The 24,675-nt window shown below is 49.2% G+C and overlaps 2 protein-coding genes across 5 annotated transcripts; both read left to right on the top strand.

Moving 5' to 3' along the window:
- Window positions 1-97: 97 nt before the first annotated feature.
- zdhhc20b (zDHHC palmitoyltransferase 20b) lies at window positions 98-8,130 on the top strand. 3 transcript variants are annotated; one of them, XM_023796469.2, is made up of 15 exons: window positions 98-540; window positions 1,778-1,804; window positions 2,220-2,314; window positions 2,481-2,601; window positions 2,996-3,065; window positions 3,283-3,315; window positions 3,403-3,523; window positions 4,005-4,040; window positions 4,339-4,471; window positions 4,560-4,686; window positions 5,365-5,454; window positions 5,671-5,768; window positions 6,047-6,094; window positions 6,177-6,216; window positions 6,661-8,130. In XM_023796469.2, exons 1-13 carry the CDS (start codon window positions 423-425, stop codon window positions 6,088-6,090), a joined length of 1,113 nt encoding a protein of 370 aa, XP_023652237.1. In that variant the 5' UTR covers window positions 98-422; the 3' UTR covers window positions 6,091-6,094; window positions 6,177-6,216; window positions 6,661-8,130. The 3 variants fall into 3 exon arrangements, with proteins under 3 accessions (XP_023652237.1, XP_072567505.1, XP_023652238.1); XM_072711404.1 differs by having other exon boundaries at window positions 6,177-8,130; XM_023796470.2 differs by lacking the exon at window positions 4,005-4,040 and having other exon boundaries at window positions 102-540; window positions 6,177-8,130.
- A 4,243-nt stretch (window positions 8,131-12,373) lies between these two features.
- Window positions 12,374-21,143, top strand: LOC111835777 (organic solute transporter subunit alpha-like). 2 transcript variants are annotated; one of them, XM_023796424.2, is made up of 8 exons: window positions 12,374-12,628; window positions 16,941-17,092; window positions 17,166-17,239; window positions 17,325-17,483; window positions 17,943-18,054; window positions 18,129-18,275; window positions 19,716-19,821; window positions 19,948-21,143. In XM_023796424.2, the coding sequence occupies exons 1-8, from the start codon at window positions 12,565-12,567 to the stop codon at window positions 20,109-20,111; spliced, it is 978 nt and encodes a 325-aa protein (XP_023652192.1). In that variant the 5' UTR covers window positions 12,374-12,564; the 3' UTR covers window positions 20,112-21,143. The 2 variants fall into 2 exon arrangements, with proteins under 2 accessions (XP_023652192.1, XP_023652193.1); XM_023796425.2 differs by lacking the exon at window positions 12,374-12,628 and adding an exon at window positions 14,338-14,693.
- Window positions 21,144-24,675: the final 3,532 nt, after the last annotated feature.

Raw genomic sequence — 24,675 nt, 5'->3', positions numbered from 1 at the left:
TGGCGTGGAATCTGATAATCCGCATTGTTTTTAATTAGTACAGCGCCTGTTTAACAACACAAATGAACTATTGACTATAGTTCTATAGACTATAGGTAAGAGCTGGGTATATGTGCAGGTTTTTCTTACTTAACCTCCGTTCGACAGATGAACACACTGAACCCCTGGTTAGCTGTGTTAAAGAGCTGAAGACTAGTCGGTCTAACAAACCCCAGGGGCCATATAAAACCTTAGAGCTGGTGGCTCGTCTCAATGAAACGACCTTAAGGTGGGTGTGACTGCCCTAAATCACTATAATTTATCATCTGCGGCTCTGTGGTCCTCAGAGCCAAGCCGGTCGGTCCCGCCCCGGCCCACGCCCCAGGGAAGGGGCGGTCCGACGCCGGAGCAGCTCGCTCTTCCGCGGGCAGCGATACGCAAAGATGGCGCCGTCTCACGTATTAAGATGCTGCCAGCGGGTCCTTGCCTGGATCCCTGTCGCCTTTATCACCATGGTGGTCTGCTGGTCCTACTACGCCTACGTGGTGGAGCTATGTGTCTGTGAGTAGCGACCCGGTCTCGGTCCCCCTCCGGTTCGGGCGGTTTCGGACTGCGTTTCGGCCGTCCACCTTTCTGTCACCGGTCACTCCGCAGAAAAGGCAGCTAGTTTTATATCCAGAGATTTGCTCCGGTTAAGCGGTAGGTTACTAACGAATGGAAGCGGTTGTAGAGGCCGTATACACTCGGTACCCAGTCAGCCGACAAGTTAGCTCGTTTAGGTAATACCGGTCCTCCGTCCTGGTGTATAGCGGCTATTCCTCGGTTCTATCCCGTACTAGTTGACTGTACCTAGTTAAGGTAGTCGGCAGTGATTTCTGTGTTACTAACTGACGAGGCTGTGCTTGATAGCAGGTTTAACCTTCTATTCCTACGTGTTGATCTGCCGGCCTCTCGCTCGTTTTAACGCATAACCGCTATACCCCCCTCCGGGTTTAACTTCTCCCATCGTGTTTATATACGCGTTAAGCCTATAACCATTCAAAACAGTTGCTTTCCGGGTTAGGCGCGTGCCCTGATTAATGCGTAAAGCGGTCGGGGATGTGTCGTCGTGCCGGACGCCCAGCAGCTCCCAGCGAGTGACCAGTCCCCCGCACACCTGTCACTTTCCCGGTCGCTCGTTTGGAGCCCCCCCCCCCCAAAGGTTGGTACTGAAATGCAGCCCTGTCCCCTCCGTGTTTATTCCCCGGCCGGGCAGGACGGCGGCTTTGCTGGTCTCTGAGCCGCAGCACCAGCTCCACCAGAACTGATTTATATGTAAGAGAAGAGGCGAATCAGTCCATTGCGTTATAGCGACATTTCTAGACACATTCGTCGGTGTATCAAGCTGCGGTGTCAGTGAGCCGAGGCCGTGATGGGAAGCGGCAGGTGGTGCCTGGGGGAGGGGACCCACACAATGTCCTGAGTGTACGGCACCTGGGCCCGTTGGACCAGGGCCCCCCGGAGGTTCCCTCCACCGTGGAACAAAGAGGCTCTGTCTGGCATAGATGTAGAAGCACTTGGTCGCATGGCTGGTCCAGACCCCATCCGTGCCAGGCTCCCCCCACTTACTGCCAGTCAGTGGTACGCATCTCTCTGTCAGTCATCCCTCCTCTTTCTGTGTTTATTGGCACATGATTGTCAGTGGGTGGAATGTTCCGGCGACTTGGGGGCTGCCACAGCCTGTGCAGGAACATGTTAACCCCCCCTCTCTTTTTCTCTCCATCTCTCTATTCCTCCCCCCATCCTCGGCCGGCTGCAGTCACAATCCCAAACATTGGAGAGCAAAGTAAGTGTGGGGGAGTGGGTGTTTTTGTTATTATTGTGATATTTAAAAGCCAGCCTCCTGTGGAAAATGAAATGTACAGAGTATGGTGCTCAGGGAGGAAGCAGCCATTGGGTTTGGTGTTGAATTAAAAATTAATCCCTTAAAACCAAAATGGACATCCATCTATTGACCTTTGGCATGACATTGGGCCGTGTCTGTAACTGCGTGAGGTTCTCAGTGCCCATTCCCTCTAGTAGAACCCCATATTGACCCAGCCTTTCCCTAGCTCCCTCATTTAGGGATTTCTCCTGGTCACAGAGGACAGAGCCTGTCATATGTATATATGTTTAGTTAGTCCACTGACTTGAACCTGATTTGAATGATCCAACGTGCTCTGGGTTTGAGTTGTGACCCTCAACGTCCTCCTGTCTTGCAGTCATCTACCTGACTGTGTTCCACTTCTCCTTCTTCATGTTTGTGTGGTCCTACTGGAAGACCATCTTCACTAGGCCATCTAGCCCGACCAAAGAGGTACCGGCAGTCGCTTCCTTACTGAGCGGTTCCTGTCCTGATCCGCAGTCATACAACTGGGGTGTGTCTCCAGAACTGCCAAAACTAATAACAGGCTTGGAGCTTTGGTTTATTTCAGTGTGTATGTTTACTCTGTAACTCTCTCTCTATCCCTGTCTTCATACAGTTCAGTCTCTCCAAAGTGGATAAGGAGCAGTATGAGAGAGCAGAGCGGCCTGAGACTCAGCAGGAAATTCTGAAGAGAGCAGCCAGAGAACTTCCCATCTACACCCGCACTGGCAGCGGAGGTCAGTGTGTAACCCTCTCTTCCCCCCAGTCTACACCCTCACTGGCAGCGGAGGTCAGTGTGTAACCCCCCCTCCCCCCCCAAACTACACCCTCACTGGCAGCGGAGGTCAGTGTGTAACCCCTCCCCCCCAAACTACACCCTCACTGGCAGCGGAGGTCAGTGTGTAACCCCCCCTCCCCCCCAATCTACACCCTCACTGGCAACGGAGGTCAGTGTGTAACCCCCCCTCCCCCCCAATCTACACCCTCACTGGCAACGGAGGTCAGTGTGTAAACCCCCCCTCCCCCCCAGTCTACACCCTCACTGGCAGCGGAGGTCAGTGTGTAAACCCCCTCCCCCCAATCTACATCCACACTGGCACCAAAGGTCAGTATGTCCCCCTCGTCTTTCAGGAATCCGCTACTGTGACCGGTGCCAGGTGATCAAACCGGATAGGTGTCACCACTGCTCTGCCTGTGACATGTGAGTCTCCTAACAGGTGTTCTCTGCATGGTTTTTGCATGTTCTCTGCATGGTTTTTGTGTGTTCTCTGCATGATCATCTTTCAGTACAAAGCTTTTTCTGCTCCAGATTTACTAGTATGAAATATGTAAACATCAATAATTTGACATCTATAAGTCGTTGCATTGCTGTGGAATGTTATATGTGGATGTTGATGCGAGAATCCCCCCCCGCCCAGGTGCGTGCTGAAGATGGACCATCACTGTCCCTGGTACGTCTCCGTTCTTCCTTTTTGTTCAGAGGTTCACCAGCCTATGTGCCATTTCCGGTCCAATGATTGATTCTTTTTACCCCCCAGGGTCAATAACTGTGTGGGTTTCTCCAACTACAAGTTCTTCATCCTTTTCCTGGCCTATGCGCTTGTGTACTGCCTCTTCATCGCCACCACTGTGCTGCAGTATTTCATTAAGTTCTGGACGGTGAGTGTCCCCCCTACTCCCACCCCAACATGCACTGTTCTGCTTCCTGTAGCACATGCTCTGCACTTCCTGTTGGCACGCGTCAACTCTTTACTCCCTTTTCTTTTGTCAAGCATCCTTCCCGACCCTGACCCTTCCTCTGACCCCCGACGCTATCCCTCTGCATGCCTGTCTATTTGCTCCTGTCTCATGATTGGCTGCATTTTTTTCCCACACACACAAACACAGCAGCACAGACCCATAAGATGTAAATAAGCACGCTATAAAGCCCTCAGCCTGGGTATGGTCATGGTGTGATGAGCCCATACCTCACTCCCTGTCTGTTTGCTGCTTTCTTGCTGATCCTACCCCACTGCCCCCCCCCCCAACCCCATCTACCTCTGTGCAGCCTATAACACTCTGCCTGTGTGTGAAACACGCCCTCTCTCTCTCTCTCTCTCTCTCTGTATAACACACTCTTCTCTTTGTGTCCAACGCTAAGCTCTGTCGGAGGAAATCCTCGGAACACTGCCCCAAGGTAATGACCACTGTCCGTGTCCTTACTGTGTGGTTCTGCGTTATCACCCGTTTCTGAAACCATCACTACACCTGTTCTGCTCTGCTGCTTCTGTTCAGATCCATTTGGAAGCCGCGTCCTGCATGTCTGGACCGGTCAGCTGACTCCATTGTGCGACTTTGGCCCCCCCAGGGCTTCCCTTCAGTTTGTCTGTTCCCTTTAAGTGCTGGCTGCAGAGTGTGACCATGTGACACAGAAGCCCCGCCCCCATGTGTCCCATGTTTACACCCCCCCCCCATCTCTATCTGTGTCCCCTCAGAATGAGCTGCCTGACACTCACGCCAAGTTCCACGTCCTCTTCCTCTTCTTCGTGGCGGCCATGTTCTTCATCAGCATCCTGTCACTCTTCAGCTATCACCTCTGGCTGGTGGGGAAGAACCGCTCCACCATAGGTAATCCGCAGCCTTCTGGTCCGGTCCGGTCCAGCCTGCCTGGCGTTGGTCCCCGGTCTGGCCTTTCCTGACCACCTCCTCTTCACAGAGGCCTTCCGGGCTCCTGTCTTCAGCAACGGGCCTGATAAGAACGGTTTCTCTCTGGGCTTCAGAAAGAACGTGACTCAGGTGTTTGGAGACCAGGGCAGGTTATGGCTCCTGCCCTTCTTCACCAGGTGAGGGCGCTGTTCTGTCTCAAGCTGGTCCTATTCAGGAGGGCACGGTGCAGGCTGATAATTTTAAGCCGACATACTGATTGTGCATTCCATTTGCCGTCGGAGCTCGGTTTCCGAGTCGTTTTCCAAGGACTGAAGCCGGAAGTGACGACATGCGTGCTCCCGTTTCTCGGACATCCAACCCAATATCTTGGAGCACCACATAGGATCCCGAGTTCAGAAGCCAAGATGGCTGTGCCCAATATCAACGGAAGTGAAAGTTGTAGTTTTATACTGTTTATTAGCACTTATGTCTTATTTGTGGCTCATTAAATCAGTCGCACACACTATACCGTCCAACTTATCTATGTATGTGCTACTACGGAGTTTTATGCATAAAGCACCGCATGTAATGTGTTGTTAACTGAAATATTTAGATTTTTGATATGGGTCCCTGGTATTGCTAAATGGTTTCCGACTTCTTGTATTGGAACACGTTTAATTTGTATGTGACGTCATTCCCAGTTCCGAGTTCTGACCTCAGAGGTAAATGGAACGCAGTATGATTTGGGGTAGCATGACGCTTTGGCAGTTGGATGCGAGAGCTCAGCTGTGCCCCCTGTGGGTTTGGAGGGTTTCTGCAGTTTTCCTGCAGGTGAATCCAGCATCACGGCTTCTCTCTCTTCTGGTCCCGCTCAGTTTGGGAGATGGCTACACGTTCCCAACCCGCCTGGTAACAGCCGACCCAGAGCAGGCCACAGCCGTCCTTCACACCAGTGCCAATCCAGGGTAAGTTGCCTCCCTCTTACTCACCAGATGGGTCAGGCTACCTGCAGCTCTCGTCACAGTTAAATGCCTGCATGTGTCACACTGAAAATCCCTCTGCATGTTGCAATACCTTCCGTTAACAGTAGGGGGAGTGCTGGGACCAGACTGCATGCACAGGAAAATGTCAGTTATCTAACAGATGTGTCTATGTGTGTCTCTTCCTGCACCTCTGCACAGATGTGATGATGTCATCCACACCTTCAGTGAATCGCAGAACCAACTCCTCAACAACCACTCCAATGAGAACCACCTGGAGCCCAACGGAGTCAAAACGGGTATGAGCCTGGCTGATTACAGTAGAGTGTAGCTCGTTCCTCTGGCCATTGGCAACACGACTTGCTCTTTTGGCCAATCACAGCGGAGCATGGCTCATTCCCCCAGCCAATGGCAGTGTAGCTCACTGGAGCACACTAGCTGTATTGTTTGGCTCTGCAGTGGGCTAATAATGGCTTTCAGTAAGTGAGTGTCACTTAAGGCTCTCCAGTACTGCTAAAGCCCCACCTTCGTTTATCCAGCTACCGCTGATGCTTATTTCACCTTTGACCTTTTCTAGGTGGCCATGAGTCCGTCACAGTGTCTTTGGAGAAGGAGTTGTAACCAGGTGAGCTGCTAATAAAGCCGCTTAATTTTACTTTCTGTGGAATTCTCTCTGTGTTAACCAGCTCCCTCGTACCCTTCCACAGGGCTGGTGGGAGCGGGGAGGACATCTTGCCCATATAAAGGGTGGGAACCTGCCAAGGCACACAGCCGTCCAATCAGATGCCTTAACTGTGTTTGGGTGGATACCTGTCGCCATGGGAACACCTACCAGAAAATGGGCGGGCCCACTGGTCCCCTGTGCCCCTCCTCCATCAGGCACTCATACGAATTTACATTGTTTCTTACTAAAGGAGGACCAAGGATTTTAAAACATCTATTTTAACCAACTTTTCTGTGCATTTTAGTGTAACATGGCTTTTGATGTAACATGCTTTAATTTCAAACCAAAAGAGACTGTCCTTTTTCCCCGAGAAGCTGGGGGGGTCTGCAAGCTGAACAGTGAATGGCTTAAAGGAGGGGTGTAGCAGGGTGATGTTTTTGACTTTGGGTACGGGTATCCTCCTATTGGCTAATCTATCTGTTAATGGATGCCCTGCATTTACTGTAAGAAGGTCTGCCGGACTCTAGGGGGAAGTGTGGAGCTCCTCTGCACAGCACCATCCTGTTTGAAGAGCCCAAGGCGGATGGAGTTGAATGAGAATCGTCTGAAGAGGAATCAGTATGGGCAACCACAGCTGCCATCTTGACAGGTCACTGTGGAAATGCATTGTGGGTGGGGACTTAATAAGCTCAACCCGCGCTGCTACAGACCAGTGCCATGGACACCTTCTTCTTGCCTCAATTGCCCATGATTCTTTGTCCCATTGTTTTTAATTAGGATTTTTAAGTGCATCTGAAGCGCCATCCCGGCCGGCGCCTGCCATGCCTCGTACAGAACTGTGGGTACGCATCTCTGTTTACACACTAAAGCAGACTGCAGACAGGCAGTGTCCACCCCACAGGCTGCTTGCTCAAGAGCACCCCCAACTGAAGGAGGTTCTGTATGCTTTACAAAGGCGAGGTTGTTTACATTCATTCAGATGCTGCTTGTCTCGTCAGTCTGGCTTCTCTGGTTAATAAGCCAATGCCCTCTCCCACACTCTGCTGTGATTGACCCGTCCTCAGCTTACATCCGTGTGAACTGCTGCTGATTGGTCCAGAACAGTGTGATCCATCACTACGTTGTTGAGTTTGGACATGTGCTCAGAATGACCCAGCAGACATCTACATATTTACTCAGTGCTCCTCCAGCACAGAGCTTTGCCACGGTGATGATACGGGCCTTTTCTGTCAGATATCCCTTTGGAGTGTAATGTGCTCTATGGTCACCAGGGGGAGACAGTTGCCTTTCTCTCCCCCCTCGAGTCAATTGGTGGTGATGGTCTCGCATGCTTTGTGTTCACTCTGGGCTAATGGCAGCAGGTCCAGTTCCCATGTGGGCTTCAAGGTTAAGGAATGGCAATTCTCTAAAGAGCTGGGGTGCGTGTCTAATCAATGTAAAAAACATATTTGCAGGTTAGTGTTCAGTATTAGCACTCGCTGAGCGTTTTTGGTGACCTTTATCCTGCTTTGGCTATTTCGTGTCCAGGAAGGAAATCTGCTGTGATTGTTTGTTGCCTTGTGTGAGAATGCTCCATGCCCTCAGCGGTGCCCCACCCCCAAGAATGACTCGCGCCCAGTGCAGGTGACTCTCCGATGGACAATCCCATCTCGGCAGCCCTACAAGAGCTCTCTGCGTGTTTGAGTGCACCATCACGCATGACTTCTGCTGGGCGTAATCGACCCTTTAGGCTGGAAAATGTTTTTCCCCTTTAGTGATTTTTCTGTCTGGGATTGTCCCTCGCAAAGCTCTGCGTTGCGTAACAACTAAGTGATGCAGGGTATCATGCCATAGCACCAAAGTCGCTCCGCAGATGATGTCTGTAAACCCCCCCCCCCCCCTCCCACTACACTGACTGGGCCCCGCTTCGCATGTATGGTGTAATATCTTTGTATCCTAGTTAAAATGCAAATTACCTTTTAATGTGCTGTTTCTCAATACACAGTGCTGTCATCAAACTCTGTCTGCATGTCCTGTGTGTGTCTTATGGTAGCTGAGGAACAGCCACTGCAGAAGCTTCTGCCACATTCGTATGTTTTGTGAATTTTTAAATATTTTTTTATTTATTGGTCTTTTCGTGGCTGCGTCTCAGCTGGGACATAGACCAACACTCCGGATGCAGCGGGGGAGGGACCTCCTGCTTAAGGGAGGATGCAGCCCCAGTTCACACAGCCCAGCAGCTCTGAGTCCCAGGAAGCGAGCCACTCTCGTACTCCTGCACGCACATATCGGGCTGAGGCTGTCTGCGGGAGGTGGCGGTCATGATTGCCATCTGATGTATTCCATCTGGCCCTGAGGTTTGTTTTTACGGTGGCTAAATTAGAAGCATAAAACAAGACCCCTAAAAAGGAGGAAGGAATGCCAATACTGAGCGATCTGATTGGAGGAGTAGTCTGAGTGATCCGATTGGAGGAAGAGTGCACCCCTCCCCTCAGCTGAGCTCCCCTCTTAGGCCCAGGAAACCCTGCTCGGCTTTGGAGAGTTTTGGGTCCATTTTGCCACTGAGGGACACTGTGCCGGTCCAGGGTCAATGTGGCTGATCTAATGATTAATAATTAAGTGTAAGGACAGAACATGAGCAGGACGGGACTCTGTCATCTCACTGAGTAAACAGGCTGTGACCCATAACACCCCCCCATTCTGCCAGGGGGCTGTTTACCCCCCATCTCAGGGCCAGTCCTGCCCGTGATGTCATCTTGGCTCAGGGTGATGTGTGGGTTTCATGGCAGGAATGGAGGCTGATGGCCTCAGTGTCAGTGTCCCTGCCGGCAGAGTCGCTGGGGGAATGGCCTGCCGATCATGACCTTGAAGGGCACAGCAGTGGGCATGGCCAGCCACATCAAGGTAGGCAGGAGCTGGGCAGATTCTAAAAGCGATTATAACCCCTTTTCCGCAGGTACAGTGAAATAGGAGCCATAGTTATCTTGCTGGGAAGCTGCAGAGCACAGGAAGCGAGAAAAAGGAGTGCCGCACAGAGAGAAAAAGGATAGCCGCACAGGCTTAGGGCACAGGTAGTGAGAAAAAGGAGAGCTGCACAGGCCTTGGGTACAGGTACCAAGATAAAGGAGTGCCGCACAGGCCTAGGCCACTGGTAGCGAGATAAGTGAAAGCCGCACAGTTAGTGAGACACAGGAGAGCTGCACAGGCCGGGGGCACAGGTAGTGAGATATAGGAGAACCGCACAGGCCTAGGGCACTGGTAGTGAGATGAAGGAGAGACTCACAAGCCTAGGGTACAGTTAGGGAGTAAAAGGAGAGCTGCACAGGTACTGAGATAAAGAAGAGCTGCACTGGGTCGGGGCGCAATTACCACGGTGAAACAGAGCCACACACACCCACAGCGCAGGTGCTGTAGCAAAGCATACCTCATTACCTGCACACCACACATGCACAAACTGCCACCTGCAGCTGTACACCAGTGTGTGCCCTTGCCGGTGAGACTTGTTTTTTGTCTAAATGTATATAGTTGAGCATGGCTACTGATTCTAGGAAAAATATGAGTCACAATACATTTTTTAACTAAAGATTTTCCTTCACAATTTTTGAGCAATATACAGCCGTGGGAAAAATTAAAAGACCATTTGTTTTTAAACAAATCTTGTTTTTAAATCCTGGTTTAATCGTGGTTCTGCAGGCAGAAGGCTAGTAGTACACAAGAATAAGGAGAAGCAGGAGACACTGGGAACAACCAGAAACCAGCCAGGTAAAAGGCAGAAGTGACTTTCTAATGCCAGAGATTATCAATAATTTATCCGGCAGTTTCTCATGAATCGGAGGATGACGTAAAGTGACCTTCAAAAGGAATGGGAAACATTAAGTGCAGGTGTGAAGTGCACTGCAGGACAGTTTGTATCAGGCTCTTAGAAGCAAGATTGAAATCCCATAAAACAAAGAAGAAGTCCTGCATTAATGAGAAACAGAGAAGAGCCAGACTGCAGTTTGCAAAATACAAATATATTATTCACAGATGAATACCTATAAATTAAGAAATGTGTAACAAAAAATTATGCTGTCTCTTAATTTTTCTCAGAGCTGTATATCACCCTTCCTTTATTATTATTATTATGCATTACATATTGTCTTGATGGCGATTATGTATCTACAATATGTAGAAATTTGTTGACATATCGCAATTGAACTTTGAACTTTATCCATATATTCTAAGTTAGCAGCACTAAAGCACTTTAGAACAACACGCACCAACACCACATATGAGCGGGCGGAGGGAAGCATGGGGTCTTTTCACACCCCGGTTCTCTGTTCACCATCTGGGGCTGGGGGCTGGGAGGAGCTGGCCGTCCGGTCGGGGTCTGGGCTGGTGGGCTTCTCGGCTGCTGTGGGGTCCGGGGTGGTCTTCTTGTCCCCATGCCAGAGGAAAAAAGGGATCCATCTCCGAGGTCTGGTGGCGGATTGCCCCTCTGGGGGTGGTGGTGCCTAGATCTCGGAGTATAGAGTATATATGGGGAGTGTGAGTGTGTGTACGGTGTTCATTTCTGTGTCTTCATGTTGGGCGAATAGGTGAATATTTGTTTATGTGTGCATGAGGGTGGGAACGTATGCTTGTGTATGTGTACACCTGTTTGTCTATACGTATGTGTCAGGTTGGGTCTTAGACTCCACCTGAAATAACATCTCAGGCTCTATTCACCCCCGCCACACTCCCTGCTGGTGGATGAGGCCCCCGGCTGCCGATGCGTTGGTGGTTCTCGATGTCCGGGGCTGGATGCTCTGGTGTGTGCTGGCTCACTCTCGGCGGTTGCCTGCCGGGGCCTGGCCCTTCCGGCTCTGTCGGGGCCCTGGCTGGGGGGTGGGGGGGCCCTTGGATCTCTGGGCCCGGGGTCCGGTCTGCCCTGGGGTGGCCGGCCGCCGGCGGGGCCTGCGTGCTCGTCGCCACGGCCCCCTGGGGCTCCTGTGATGTGGCTGCCGGATGGCCCCCCTCCGGAGCGCTCCTCTGCCCTTTTCTCGGTGGGGGCTGCAATTGTCCCTGCGGTGGTCCTCCTGGGGTTCCCATGCCCTGGGGGGCCTCTGGATATCTGGGGCCCGGGTCTCCTCCATGTCGACTTCATGTCCTGGGTGGGCAGGGCTGTGGCTCCCCACACACACTACTAGACAATTACATGGAGAAACTTTCTTTCCATTCCTCTCTCTCCCTCTCTCTCTCTTCCCTCCTTCTCCTTTGTCCCCCCCCTCCCTCTCCTTCTTTTGAGGAAGTAAATAAAAATATAAAATAAAATAAAAAATAAATAAATAATAATTTAAAAAAAATAATAATAATTAATAAATAAATAAATAAATAAATCGATACAGATAAAGTAGTCCCCCGCAGAGGGGGGGTGGAGGAGGGAATATAAAAAAAATAAATAAAAAAAAAGCAGCACTAGAGCTACTACTGACAATAACGGACATGACATTCCACAGTACCCACCCACACCTGGCCCTTTCACCCACATACCACACTGACACACACATACACACCTGTATCATATCACACTGACACATATACAAACACATGTGTTTCATCACACTGACACACACATACACACCTGCATCATATCACACTGACACACTCACACATACACACACACATATTATATCACTCTGACACACACACACTTGGCATATTGCATAGGGTGGGACAGCAGGCAGGACAGGACAGGGTAGGGAGCTGAGCAGGGCCCGGTCGAGGGTGAAATCGACACCAGGTCAACTTTCAACACAACATGTTTAACCACTGCATATGCTTTAGTGGTCATCGGCAGCGGAAGGCGGCCTCACTGAGCCCTGGCAAGTAGGAATAGCTACTGACAGTCAACATGCAAGCATGGGAGCAAACAGACAAGCAACTGTGAGATGGAATGAAGATTGCAGGGAGTGCTGGAATGCTGAGCTGCTAGCAGGGGGCATGGCAGTTAAGGTTCAAGCTCCAGAGCTGTACTGTTGAGCTTTGCAGCACAAGCACTTTATGAATAAGTAAACCCGTGGGGCAAATTGACAGGGTCTTAGGCTTAGGCAGCCACTTGACAGTGTCACCACAAACTCCACAGAAATGTGCGGTGGGACAGAGTTCTGGTCATGTCCATCTTCCCATGAGCTTTCCTGTTAGTGTCGATTGTGGGCCTTCCCGCAGTAAAGAGGCAGGTCATTACTGGCACTTGGCATATTTTTAAGCTTCAGCGAAACCAAAACTATGACACGTCTTTAAATGCTCCATCGGCTCTGCAGATGTGCACCCCTCCCGATCAGCATGTTGAGCGACAGTCAAACAGCCGCCGTAATGTGCAAGATGGGCGGTGCTCACTTAAAAACTTCCATCGCGCTTTCCAACTGGATAGGCTCTGATTTAGACGGGTGATTCAAGACGAGATCACAGCAGCACGATACACCACGGAGGAAATGAATGGCACTGAGGACCCCTGGTGTTCCCGACCGCCTCCCCTGGCCATCGACATTATTAAGGGTAAGATCCCTTAGCCTGCCCCTGCAGGTAGCGCTTTTGACGGCTACTCTGCCATGTGCTGAAACGCGCCTGACTGGCAGGAAAAGGCGCCCGAATGCTGGATAGGACGCTCACTTCACCTCTTTCTTGATTTCATTACTTTGTCTGCTCACATAAGCGATGGATTAGCAGAGATCTTGGCTTTTCATTAATTCAGTTGCAAGCTTTCCGTTTCCTTCTTTTTGGTTTGATTCTGAAATCCCCTTTTTTACACTCTCTAAATATTGCAATTAGTAAACATATTCGAAAGACAGTAATTATAATAGTTACAATTCGTGCATGTCGATAAGTGAAATAGCGCGTAAAAACGTGTCCAAGCTGGTTGGTTAAGATGTGTCAGAGGAAGAAAAACATTAGTTTTAAACTGCTTTGAAGGACAAATGAAATGCAATTTGCTGTTTGTGAGACAGCTGTATTTGTGAGTAAGTCGCACTCATACAGGCAACCATGAATTTAAAAATCCTTCCGTCACGCAGCCGCTTATCCCGGCGAGCGAGCGCAGGACATCCAGGATAGGATAGACAGGCCATCGTAGGGCGCACAGACACAAATCAAGGGACGCGTTTCTAGCTAATGAAAAAAGTCAGGGGTTTACCCGAGCATGGATTTTTATTTGAAGGGTGGAAGATTGGCATCGGGGGTAAAATACTCGGGACTTCATCCCCGAGTGATCGGACCTAACGACGTCCATGCCAGGGCGTATGACTGCATGACTTGGGACTGAGGGGGAAACTCCACACACAGCGATCTGCCGTTAAAATTAAAACATATTTCAGTTCAACTGACGTATATTGGTAAAACTAAACCAGTAAAGGTGAATCTATTAAAAACCGTGAGAAAGTAACTTTTAAAGCACCGTATTGTTGACTTTAGCATCTATACTGATATATCAAATAAATGTCCTCGCAGAATGAAATATCACTGAATGAACGTAATCCGCGTTTTTTAATCTTAATTTCTACTATTATTTTACAAATTACCGAATCAGGGGCTAAGACAAGTTTTCCCGGGCTTGACTTTTTATTTGAAGGAAGGAAGATTGGCATCGGGAATAAAATACTCGGGGCTTTAGTGATCGAACCTATCGACTGCGGAGGAAACTCCACACACAGAGCGATCTGCCGTTAAATTAAAATTTGTTTCCGTTCAAAAAGATGTATATTAGTAAAATTATATCAGCAAAAGTTCATCTATTAAAAAGAGTGAGAAAGTAACTTTTAAATCACGGTATTGTTGACTTTAGTATTTACACTGATACACCATATCAAATAAATGTTCTCACAGAATGAAATATCATTGGATGAACATAATCTGCGTTTTTGATTTGAATTATTATCATCATCATTATTTTTAATTATTTTTATTTTTTATTATTATTATAATACATATTACTTAGTAAATTTTGCATTATATAGTTCAAATTAAATATCGTATGGTAATGTACATTAATAGCCTAGACATTATTTGTACACTGAAATGTATTACGTGTTTGGTAAATCTGTTTAATGGACACCGTAAATCCTTCAGATAGTCGGACCTGCGGGGTTTTAACTAGGAGGCACCGACAGCAGTTGTCATATACACGTATCTATAATGTGCAGAAGCGGCACCATTAACGTGCCGTGATCTCGAACGGTTTGCCCATCTTAACTGCACGGGCGTTGGGTGTGGCCTAATGCCGGACATGGGCGGGGCCAGTAAATGGTGGCATCGCTGCTTGTCAAGTCCTGCCGTCTTCAGGTTCTTGTCCAGGCAGACAGGCGCTGTTTGGCACGCCGTAACACACCAAGTACTTGTGCACAGTACCTACACTCTGGGCTCTTAGTAATTAAGTTCAATACAATTTATTGTTATGTAGTGCCTTCCACAACAGTGTTGCCCCAAGGCACTTGGAATAAGGGTGATGAAATTAATCATTACATCATTTATACAGACGAAAGAAAGAAAGCCAGAACACAACAAAAGAGAAAAGAACCACTGGAGGGCCAAAGTCAACTGACCGCCCTACCCTGTTGAAGATTCCCAGGTGACATATTTATCAAACTTGGGTGCTGCAGTTCATCTGATAATAGATCAGTGTGGTGATAGTACCGGGCAGGGCCACACTGAGAGTAATAAGTGCCCCAGGGCAACAGCGCACATTACGTCATGTCAGACAGGAACGGAGCTGCTTTGTAAGCCACCAAATTCAGCGATGCGTCTGACATCAGGGAGACACTACATAGGCTTTTCAGTGAGTGCCATATTAAAAGATCCATATACAATCATATTAAATATATTAGATATTAAATCGGATTAACTTGTTAAATGACATTTGTGAATGGGACCGTGGAGGGTGTGCTTATGGGGGGCTGCACTGCTTGATGCCCCCCTGAGCGCATGGTGTCCTTGGGCACGTGCCCAAATCCACGTATGATTAATCTCGGCTACTGGGCTGTACATGACATGACGTCCCCATATGGGACAGGAGCACAGCGCAAGGGCAGCCTGTTGGGGGCCTCACATGCCATGTGTAGGCTTGTACTGAAGATCAAAAACATCCATCCATCCATGAACCTCCCATTCTGCTTGTGCTGGTGCAGGCTGTGTGTTATAAAGATCATAAAGATTAGCTTGAAATGCAGTCAGATCATTACAGAAAGAAGAATTGAAGTTTATCTTGGAGCGTCGCTCTTTGCTCGCTCTGGATTTGCACTAAGCATGGCGGGGATTCTGCTGGTATGTGCCGAGGCCTGTCAAGGAGCACGGTGAGGTGCCGCAGCTTCGGAGGCCTGGACATGCCCTGCCTCCCACTTCACTGAGACAAACCCTCCCAGTCTGTCAGTGATAGATTTAGTGCCAGATGCCAAATCTGTGAGATCCACAAATGGGTTTAGTAGGTATCCAGTGGGAGGGACAGTGGCCCTGTAAAAAGGTTCTATGGTTCTGTATATTAATGTATCTGACCTGCATCTAGTCATCATCAGGGTCTAATGGGAGGTAAATGTCATTGTTTAATCGTTCCTTAATCGAAATAAACCAGCCAACAGTCTGCAGGCTTGTGAATCCATAACACGGGAGTCAACTACACGGGACTCCTACTTTTCTTTAGCAATTTCTCAGTGTTGCATAATTTGGGTGTAATTGTGGTCCACGCCTTGTCAGAGGGCTGTTAGCGTACTACTGCAAAGGCTGCTGGGAAGGTGCATTGCTAGTGTAACCCTCTGTGGGATCTGGATATCTGGAATCATGTGATCACTCTCGGACAGAAGAGGTGGGGATGGGGTCTCACTGTCAGCATTCCAGGGACAGGAAAACGGCAGAAAGAGAAAGTGATTGTTAGTGGAGAAAGGTCTAATGGGAGAGAACAGCCTGAGAAGGAACCAGGGCGGCACTGTAGGTATTTTATTGTGGTGAGCCAGTATGGGCTGATTTTTAATCCTAGTGCAGCCCATGCACCCCACAAACAGGCTGTTTACCAGAATCTGCAGAAGGTGATTACAGGAAATGTGCAGCAGAATTCCTGTCTTGCTGCACTTTCCGGCATCAGTTTTTAGTGGGGGTGGAGGGGTATCCTCAGTGGATGTACAACGAGTCTCAGTGTGTTCAGTTTCCTTTCACTTTTGATTGTTCTTAAGCCAGCAGCTGGGGGGGGGAGGAGTAAGTGTTTTGCTCCTGTGTTGTTCTGCTCCCCCCACCCCCCCCCCCAACAAAATCCCCACACTTCTGAGACTCTCGCTGTCCCAGTGGCTTTTCCAGACCCAAGCCACTGGAGGGAGACTGCTGCTGAAGTTTCATATCACAAGCAGTTCAGAGGAGTGTCCCGCCTCTGGAAATTAGTTTTCCCTGGGGGGATTTCTGGGCCATTGCCGTTCTTAGTTTAGAATTCCTAAGCTTCTTGCCAGATGTTTCCATTTCTCATTGCTGGACCGGCTTCTGGGAAAGTGGGAGTGATGTGGAAACGTAGTCAGTGTTCAGTGAAACTCCATGTCATCCTGCACCACCAGTCTGTTCCAGATTCAAATCAATCATAATTTCAGAGTGATCATAAAAAGCATTGTGGCTCAGTAGGTGGCGCTGTAGCCTCGTGGATGTGGCTGTGTGAGTCCCAGCTCTATATACCATGTGTGGAATTTGTATGCCCTCATTATGGCGAGGGGATTTCAGGCTGACTGGCATCTCTGAGCTATTCGTATATGTGCCATGTGATGTACTATGGCGCCGGGCCCCAGTGAATGCTGGGAAAGTTGCTTTAGGACAGGTAGCTGGCTAATTACTTGTTCTTTTTCGGCAGGGCTGGACACACTGTGGATCGTTCTCTATGCTGGGCTGACGCTCATGGCCTTGCTGTCCGTGCTGCTCTACCTGGAGGAATGCGTCTACTTCTTCCAGAAGCTTCCATACCCCAAGAAGACTGCCATCATCTGGGTGAATGGGGCAGCACCGGTGAGCTCCTCCTCCCCCTTCTCCCTGCTGGAGCTCCATCACCCTAACCTCTATCTCTCGTTTCCCCCGCCAGGTCATCGCAACCATGTCCTGCCTGGCTATGTGGATCCCCAAGGCCACCATGTTCACGGACCTGACCTCTAACTCGTGAGTGTGGTGCCCCTCTGTGGTTTTAATGTGCCAAGATGCCATTAGCGTAGAGGTGCAGCGATTCCGGATTGCCTTTCTGCAGGTACTTTGCCATCGTGGTGTACCAGTTCCTGGTTATGATGATAGAGGAGTGTGGTGGGGACGAGGCTTTCCTGCGGCGCTACAGCCAGAACAAACTCCGGATCAGCACCGGGCCCTGCTGCTGCTGCTGTCCATGCCTGCCCCACGTGGGCATCTCACGGTATGCCAGGAGGGGTGAATCAATCATAACACGGGAGATGGGTGATGGGTGGCACACGGGCTTACTGGACTTCTGCTGTGACCACTGTGTGCGATTTTCCTCTGGGGACTCCAGCTTCCACCGATATCTCCAGAGGCACTCAGTCAGGCTAATTTCTGCCCCCTAAGTGCCCATTATCGGTCTGAGTTTGTGCGTGCATGTCCCCTTTGATGTCACGATCCTCTTTCCAGGGAAAGTTTTCACAGTGATAAGGAACAATGTGAGGTTACATGTTTACATTGGCATGGGACTTTCAATCCTGAATACCACCCGTAAATATTTGGGTTTTCCCATGAAACGTGCCAAAAAGGAGCCAGCTATTCACCGTGCTTGTTTTTGCGTGGATTAGGCATGGTTGTTTGAGGGCTGTCTGTGTGCGACGTCACACCATGGGTGTCTCCCTCTGATGGATCCCCACAGGAGAACGCTGTTCATCCTCAAGCTGGGCTCCTACCAGTTTGCGCTGCTGAAGACCGTCCTGAGCATCCTGTCCATCGTGCTGTATGCAAACCACAACTTTGACCCTTGGAATGTGAGTATCACCATGGTGACCTGTCAGCCTCACTTTTTGTGGGGGATATCTGCTGAAAAGCCCCCTGCCCACAGACGAACATCACAGGAGCTTCCATCTGGATCGGCCCATTCACAGGCATTCTGACCATCATCGCCCTCTGGCCAGTCTCCATCATCTTCATACACCTGCGTGACACCTTAAGGGACCTGAAGATCGTCTCCAAATTCGCGATGTATCAGGTCAGTCAGCCAGCTAACTATGGGTGTAAATAATAGCTTTCCTCGCGATACGATACGATACAATATCGATTCCTTAAGCCAACGGTTCGATTTTTTTATGATACCTCAAAAATTGCCACGATACGATACGATTCGATTCGATTCAGTTCAATACTGGGGATAGTAGTCAAAATTATGAAATTTCACACAATCCTTTACATTTCAATGAGTTAAAAAAGGCAAATATAATTAGCATTTTATCATATTTTATTGGGAATTTACGGAAGAGGATTAGGGCCACCATGAAAATATTATTTGAATTGTGACTTTAATCTCAGAATTCTGACTTTTTTCTCAGAATTCTGACTTTAATCTCAGAATTCTGAATTTAGAAAAAAAGTTTAAAGATTATAGTCAGAATTCTGAGAAAAAGTCAGAATTCAAATAATATTTTCATGGTGGCCCTAATCCTCTTCCGTAATGCTGGGATACAGTATTTTTCTTTGAGAGTTTTTTTTTTTTTAAGAAAAATTAAATGGTCAACGTGTTCAGGAGATTGTGTGCTCTGAGCATAAGGTCCTATGTCACCTGCCGTACTAAACACACGCTCTGAAGTTACGCTAGCTTGCGAGCTACTTATAAATGACCAAGTCAAAATGATCTACCTACTATAAAAATGCAAAACATATATTTATGTATAAAAATATTGAGTATTCTTTAATATTATTTATTATTATTACTATTATTATTTTCCCTTTGGCATGAATAAAGTATTTTTGAATTGAACTGGGATTTTAATTCCTTCACCTTTCTATTTCTCAGCTCGCTTTTCGGAGGGAAGTTAATGTCGTAGTTTTTATGAACAGTTTGAAAATGCCGCTCCACATTTCCCTTCTTCGGAATAGCAATGGTAGACTGATAGATGAGGCAAATGCACTTCGAATATGACATGGTGAAAAACAGTCCTCCCCCCATTCCGTATGGAAGTGGTAGGTTTTTGGCTTCTTACTTGGTCCAGCTCCCCCATTCATTTTTATACCCTTTCTTAAGTTTAGTAGAAATAAACTGGAGGCTAACTAGGCGACTCAGTCGCTTGCAGCAGCTGGCGCGGTTGAACGCGTCATCCATCCTCTATTTTTTATGCCATACGATCTACCCACACTACCTTTGCAATCAAAAAGTAGATCACGATCGACCTATTGCGCACCCCTGGTGTAGACCATGTATATGTCGGAGTGGATCATGAAAACAATACTGGAACAGGCGAGAAAATAAAAACGCATGTATCGATATTTATGCGGTCACATCGATGCATCGGATCGTTTGCCGTTGAATCGATATATCGATACAAATCGATGTATTGTTACACCCCTACAGCTAACCTGCTCTGCTCCTGCTTAGTGGCTCTGGGCTCTGACATAGGTCTGCATCAGCTGAAATTGCCTCCTCATGTCTCTGCAGATGGTGCTGATCCTGAGCCAGCTCCAGACAGCCATAATCAACATCCTGGCTATGAATCACGTCATTCCCTGCTCACCACCCTTCTCCTCGCAGTACAGAGGATACTGTAAGAGTCACCTCACTCACCTTATCACCATGATATGAGTGCAAGCTGCGTCTGCCACCAGGGCAACCATACAGGTACACGATAGCAATTGCAAACCACAGAGCATTTTGCCTTACCCCCCTGCAGTGATGAACCAGCAGCTGTTGATCGCAGAGATGTTCCTCATCACACTAGTGACACGCCTGCTGTATCGCCGTGAATACAGGCCGCTGCCCGCGGCTCCACATGCTGGGGAGAACGGGGAGACCAGCATCATCCTGCAAACAGAGCTGACAGATGTGACAGCGTGACCTCGGGGCGACACGCTGCCGGTATACCCGAAGGAGTGACCAACGTCACTAAATTTGTCACATTCCCATTGTGTAGCCAATGCTTTCTTACAAAGTCGGTCTTGTGTCTGTCCTGTGGTTCCGAAGTCTTCCAGCAAGGTCCAAGTTTGCCCTCATAGTTTTTATTTTGTTTTGAGCTTCTGAGTTTGCTTCAGCGGCAAGATCTCCAACTAAAGCGCAGAGGCTGGGGGCTTCCTGAGCTGAAGCTTTATGCTGAGCCTATCTGCCATTAATGAAAGTGCTTCATGTCAACGATAAGGCTGCCCTGAGCTGGCACCATGTAACCCGCAGAATAGCAAAAATACCCTCGAGGACAGAGTGGGAGGAATTTCCAGTATTTCATGCTGCCATCTTCCCTTATTTGGCTCCGTGTTTTCATTACGCATACTGCTGCCTTTCCGCTAGTTTCACGGCGTGACACCCGAACCCCCCAGACTGATTCATACTGCTGCGTCAATGCCTTACCTTCTATAGCTATGGACCCTGTGCCCCTCCCCAGAAGTGTAACTACAGGTTGCAGTGACACAGACTGCAAGAACTCTTATTGGTCCACTTTTCATAGCGATCATTGTTTATTATGAGAGTGAAGAAAGTGTACATCCCAGTTGTACTTATGTAGCTGCTTGAAATTGAAGAGCTACTTATATCTAGCATTAAATAACCCACCCTGGGCATCATAGCAACAGGTCTACAAAACACTCAGGGTGACAGCGCCAACTTCACTTACCTCCATTAAGTTTATTTGTGCTTTACAAGACTAAAAAAATAAGTAGAAAGTTGTATAGTATACTAGCTTTAGAAAATGCATAAACAGTGACTTTGTAGCAGCTTGACATTTTTCCAAATTTGTGTACAGGATGATTGGAGCAGCACAAATGTAACCAGAACTCAGTAAATGTATACTTTGTTAAATGTTTTTTTCTGTTTCAATTGCATGATTCAACAATTGAGTATTGCAGGGTGGGAAGACAATAAATGCAACATTCAAAGCTATGTATCGTCTAGCATTTTGGGGATGTAACTGCTTAGCGACGCCCCGTGCACAAGTATAAATGCTCGTGGCTGCGTTGGCCACTTCTGTAGGTTGCGGCATAAGTTTGAAGCAGAAGTATAATTCGGGCTTTTATGAAACCTTCTGAATTAACACGTCACATTTTTACATTGTCTTAACATGTACAGTTTTGACCTGTTGATTCAGATGGTTTTTACTTTGATAGCATTCCATAGACTTTAGTCTTAATGTCTCAGGCTCCTGTCATCTTTAAATGCTTGAAACACAAACTCAGCTTTGAGGTCAGACTGCTTGCTGCAATGTATGACTCACAGTGACGGAAGAAAAGCCAGCTCAGCCCAATTTCAAGAAAGCTTTTAAAAAAATAGTTTCGATGGCCAGGCAGTTCTTCAGAATGATGGAATTTATAGATACGGCACAAGACCTACCCTGTTCTGTCAGAATTTGTATTTATTTTAATCTTTTATACACTGGTCGTGTGCCTGTAATTAAAACAGACATTTTGAATATATGATACCAGTGGAAGAGGAGTTCAAACAAAAATAATGTCTGATTTGTGAGGAAGTGCTTTGTGGACAACTACAAACAGTCCAGTGGACATAAAGAAATTTAAATGCCTTATGTTCAAGGGCAGGGGTTCGGTGCTTTGTGGATCGGGTGGCGGCCAAGGGAGGCCGTGGCGGTCCGATCCCCGGCTGACAAAACTGGCTTTCGGGACATGGAATGTCACCTCTCTGGTGGGGAAGGAGCCTGAGCTTGTGCGTGAGGTTGAGAGGTATCGACTAGAGATAGTCGGGCTCACCTCAACACATAGCTTGGGTTCTGGAACCAGTCTCCTGGAGAGGGGCTGGACACTCTTTTATTCTGGAGTTGCGGCGGGTGAGCGACGCCGGGCTGGGGTGGGGCTATCGGTGGCCCCACAGCTCGGTGCATTAACAACGGAGTTTACCCCGGTGAACGAGAGGGCTGTTTCCCTGCGCCTTTGGGTCGGGATAGGTCTCTGACTGTCATCTGCGCTTATGCACCGAATGTCAGTTCGGAGTACCCGGCCTTCTTGGATTCCCTTAGCGGTATGCTATTTGGCGTGCCGCGGGGGGATTCCATCGTTTTGCTGGGGAACTTCAAAGCTCACGTAGGCAGTGACAGTGAGACCTGGAAGGGGGTGATTGGGAGGAACGGCCTCCCTGATCTGAATCCGAGTGGTGTTCTGTTATTGGACTTCTGTGCAATGCATGGTTTGTCTATAACGAACACCATGTTCGAGCATAAGGGTGTCCATAAGTGGACATGGTACGAACATGCCCGGGGCTACAGGTCGATGATCAATTTTATAATCGTATCATCTGATCTGCGGCCTTCCGTCTTGGACACTCGGGTAAAGAGAGGGGCAGAGCTGTCAACTGATCACCACCTGGTGATGAGTTGGCTCAGGTGGCGGGGGAGGAAGCCGGTCAGACCTGGTAGGCCCAAGCGCATAGTGAGGGTCTGCTGGGAACGTCTGGCAGAGGCTCCTGTTCGCTGGAGCTTTAACTCGCACCTCTGGCAGAATTCCAACTGCATACCGGGAGGTTGAGGACATTGAGTCTGAATGGACACTGTTCCGGACCTCCATTGTGGAAGCTGCCGTACGGAGCTGTGGCTGCGGGGTGGTCGGTGCCAGTCGTGGCGGTAACCCCCATACCCGATGGTGGACACCAGAGCTGAGGGGGGCCGTCAAGCTGAAGAACGAGGCTTACTGGGAATTATTAGCCCAGGGGTCTCCGGAGGCAGCTGACGGGTACCGGCAGGCCAGGCGGAACGCGGCTCGGGCGGTGGCAGAAGCAAAAACCCGGACATGGGAGGAGTTTGGTGAGGCCATGGAAAGTGACTTTCGGTCGGCCTCAAAAAGGTTCTGGCTAACCATCCGGAGTATCAGGAGGGGGAAGCAGCTCCTGGTTCCTACTATTTATAGTGGGGAGGGGGTGCTGTTGACCTCACCTGGGGACATCACCCGGAGGTGGAAGGAATACTTTGAGGACCTCCTCAACCCTGCCTCAGATACATCTACGCACACTGCCTTTCAGACATCTGAGGGCACAGAGCCCGAGGGTGCTGGGGGGGTCTTGCCCATCACTGGGGCTGAGGTGGCCCGGGTGGTTAAAGAGCTATGTGGTAGCCGGGCCCCGGGGGTGGACGAGATCCGCCCGGAGTACCTGAAGGCTCTGGATATCTTGGCTGACACGCCTTCTCAACAGTGCATGGAGGTCAGGGACAGTGCCGCTGGATTGGCAGACCGGGGTGGTGGTCCCCTTATTTAAGAAGGGGGACCGGAGGGTGTGTTCCAACTACAGGGGGATCACACTTCTCAGCCTCCCTGGGAAAGTCTATTCCGGGGTACTGGAGAGGAGGGTGAGATCGATAGTCGAATCTCGGATTCAGGAGGAACAATGCGGTTTTCGTCCTGGCCGTGGAACACTGGACCAGCTTTATACCCTTGCAAGGGTACTGGAGGGGGCCTGGGAGTTTGCCTATCTAGTCTACATGTGTTTTGTGGATTTGGAAAAGGCTTATGACCAGGTTCCCCGAGGTGCTCTGTGGGGGGTTCTTCGGGAGTATGGGGTCCGGGGTCCGCTGTTGTGGGCGATTCGGTCCCTGTATGAATGGAGCAGAAGCTTGGTCCGCATTGCCGGTAATTAGTCGGACGTGTTTCCAGTGTGGGTTGGGCTCCGCCAGGGCTGCCCTTTGTCATCGGTCCTATTTATAATATTTATGGACAGGATTTCTAGGCGCAGCCAGGGTGTTGAGGGTGTCCAGTTTGGTGGCCTCAGGATTGCCTCGCTGCTTTTTGCAGACGATGTCGTCCTGTTGGCTTCATCTGCGGGGGATCTCCAGCATGCTCTGGGGCAGTTCGCAGCCGAGTGCGGAGCGGCAGGGATGAGGATTAGCACCTCCAAGTCCGAGACAATGGTTCTCAGCCGGAAACGGGTGGTTTGCCCTCTTCAGGTCAGAGAAGACGTACTGCCTCTAGTGGAGGAGTTTAAGTATCTCGGGGTCTTGTTCACGAGTGAGGGTATGCGAGATCGGGAGCTGGATAGACGAATCGGAGTGGCGTCTACAGTTCTGCAGGCGCTTAACCGGTTTGTCGTGGCTAAGAAAGAACTGAGCCGAAAAGCAAAGCTCTCGATCTATTGGTCCATCTTCGTCCCTACCCTCACCTATGGTCATGAGCTATGGGTAATGACCGAAAGAATGAGATCGCGAATACAGGCGGCCGAAATGAGGTTTCTCCGCAGGGTATCTGGGCTCTCCCTTAGGGATAAGGTGAGAAGTTCGGATACCCGGGAGGGCCTCAGAGTAGAACCGCTGCTTCTTCACGTCGAAAGGAGCCAGTTGAGGTGGTTTGGACATCTGGAGCGGATGCCTCCTGGGCGGCTACCCGGAGAGGTTTTCCGTGCATGTTCTATAGGGAGAAGGCCCCGGGGCAGACCCAGGACTCGCTGGAGGGATTATATCTCTCGGCTAGCCTGGGAACGC

This window comes from Paramormyrops kingsleyae, chromosome 4 (genome assembly GCF_048594095.1).
Source record: "Paramormyrops kingsleyae isolate MSU_618 chromosome 4, PKINGS_0.4, whole genome shotgun sequence".
NCBI classification, from domain to species: domain Eukaryota; kingdom Metazoa; phylum Chordata; class Actinopteri; order Osteoglossiformes; family Mormyridae; genus Paramormyrops; species Paramormyrops kingsleyae.
This window is presented reverse-complemented; position numbering and strand designations above follow the sequence as displayed.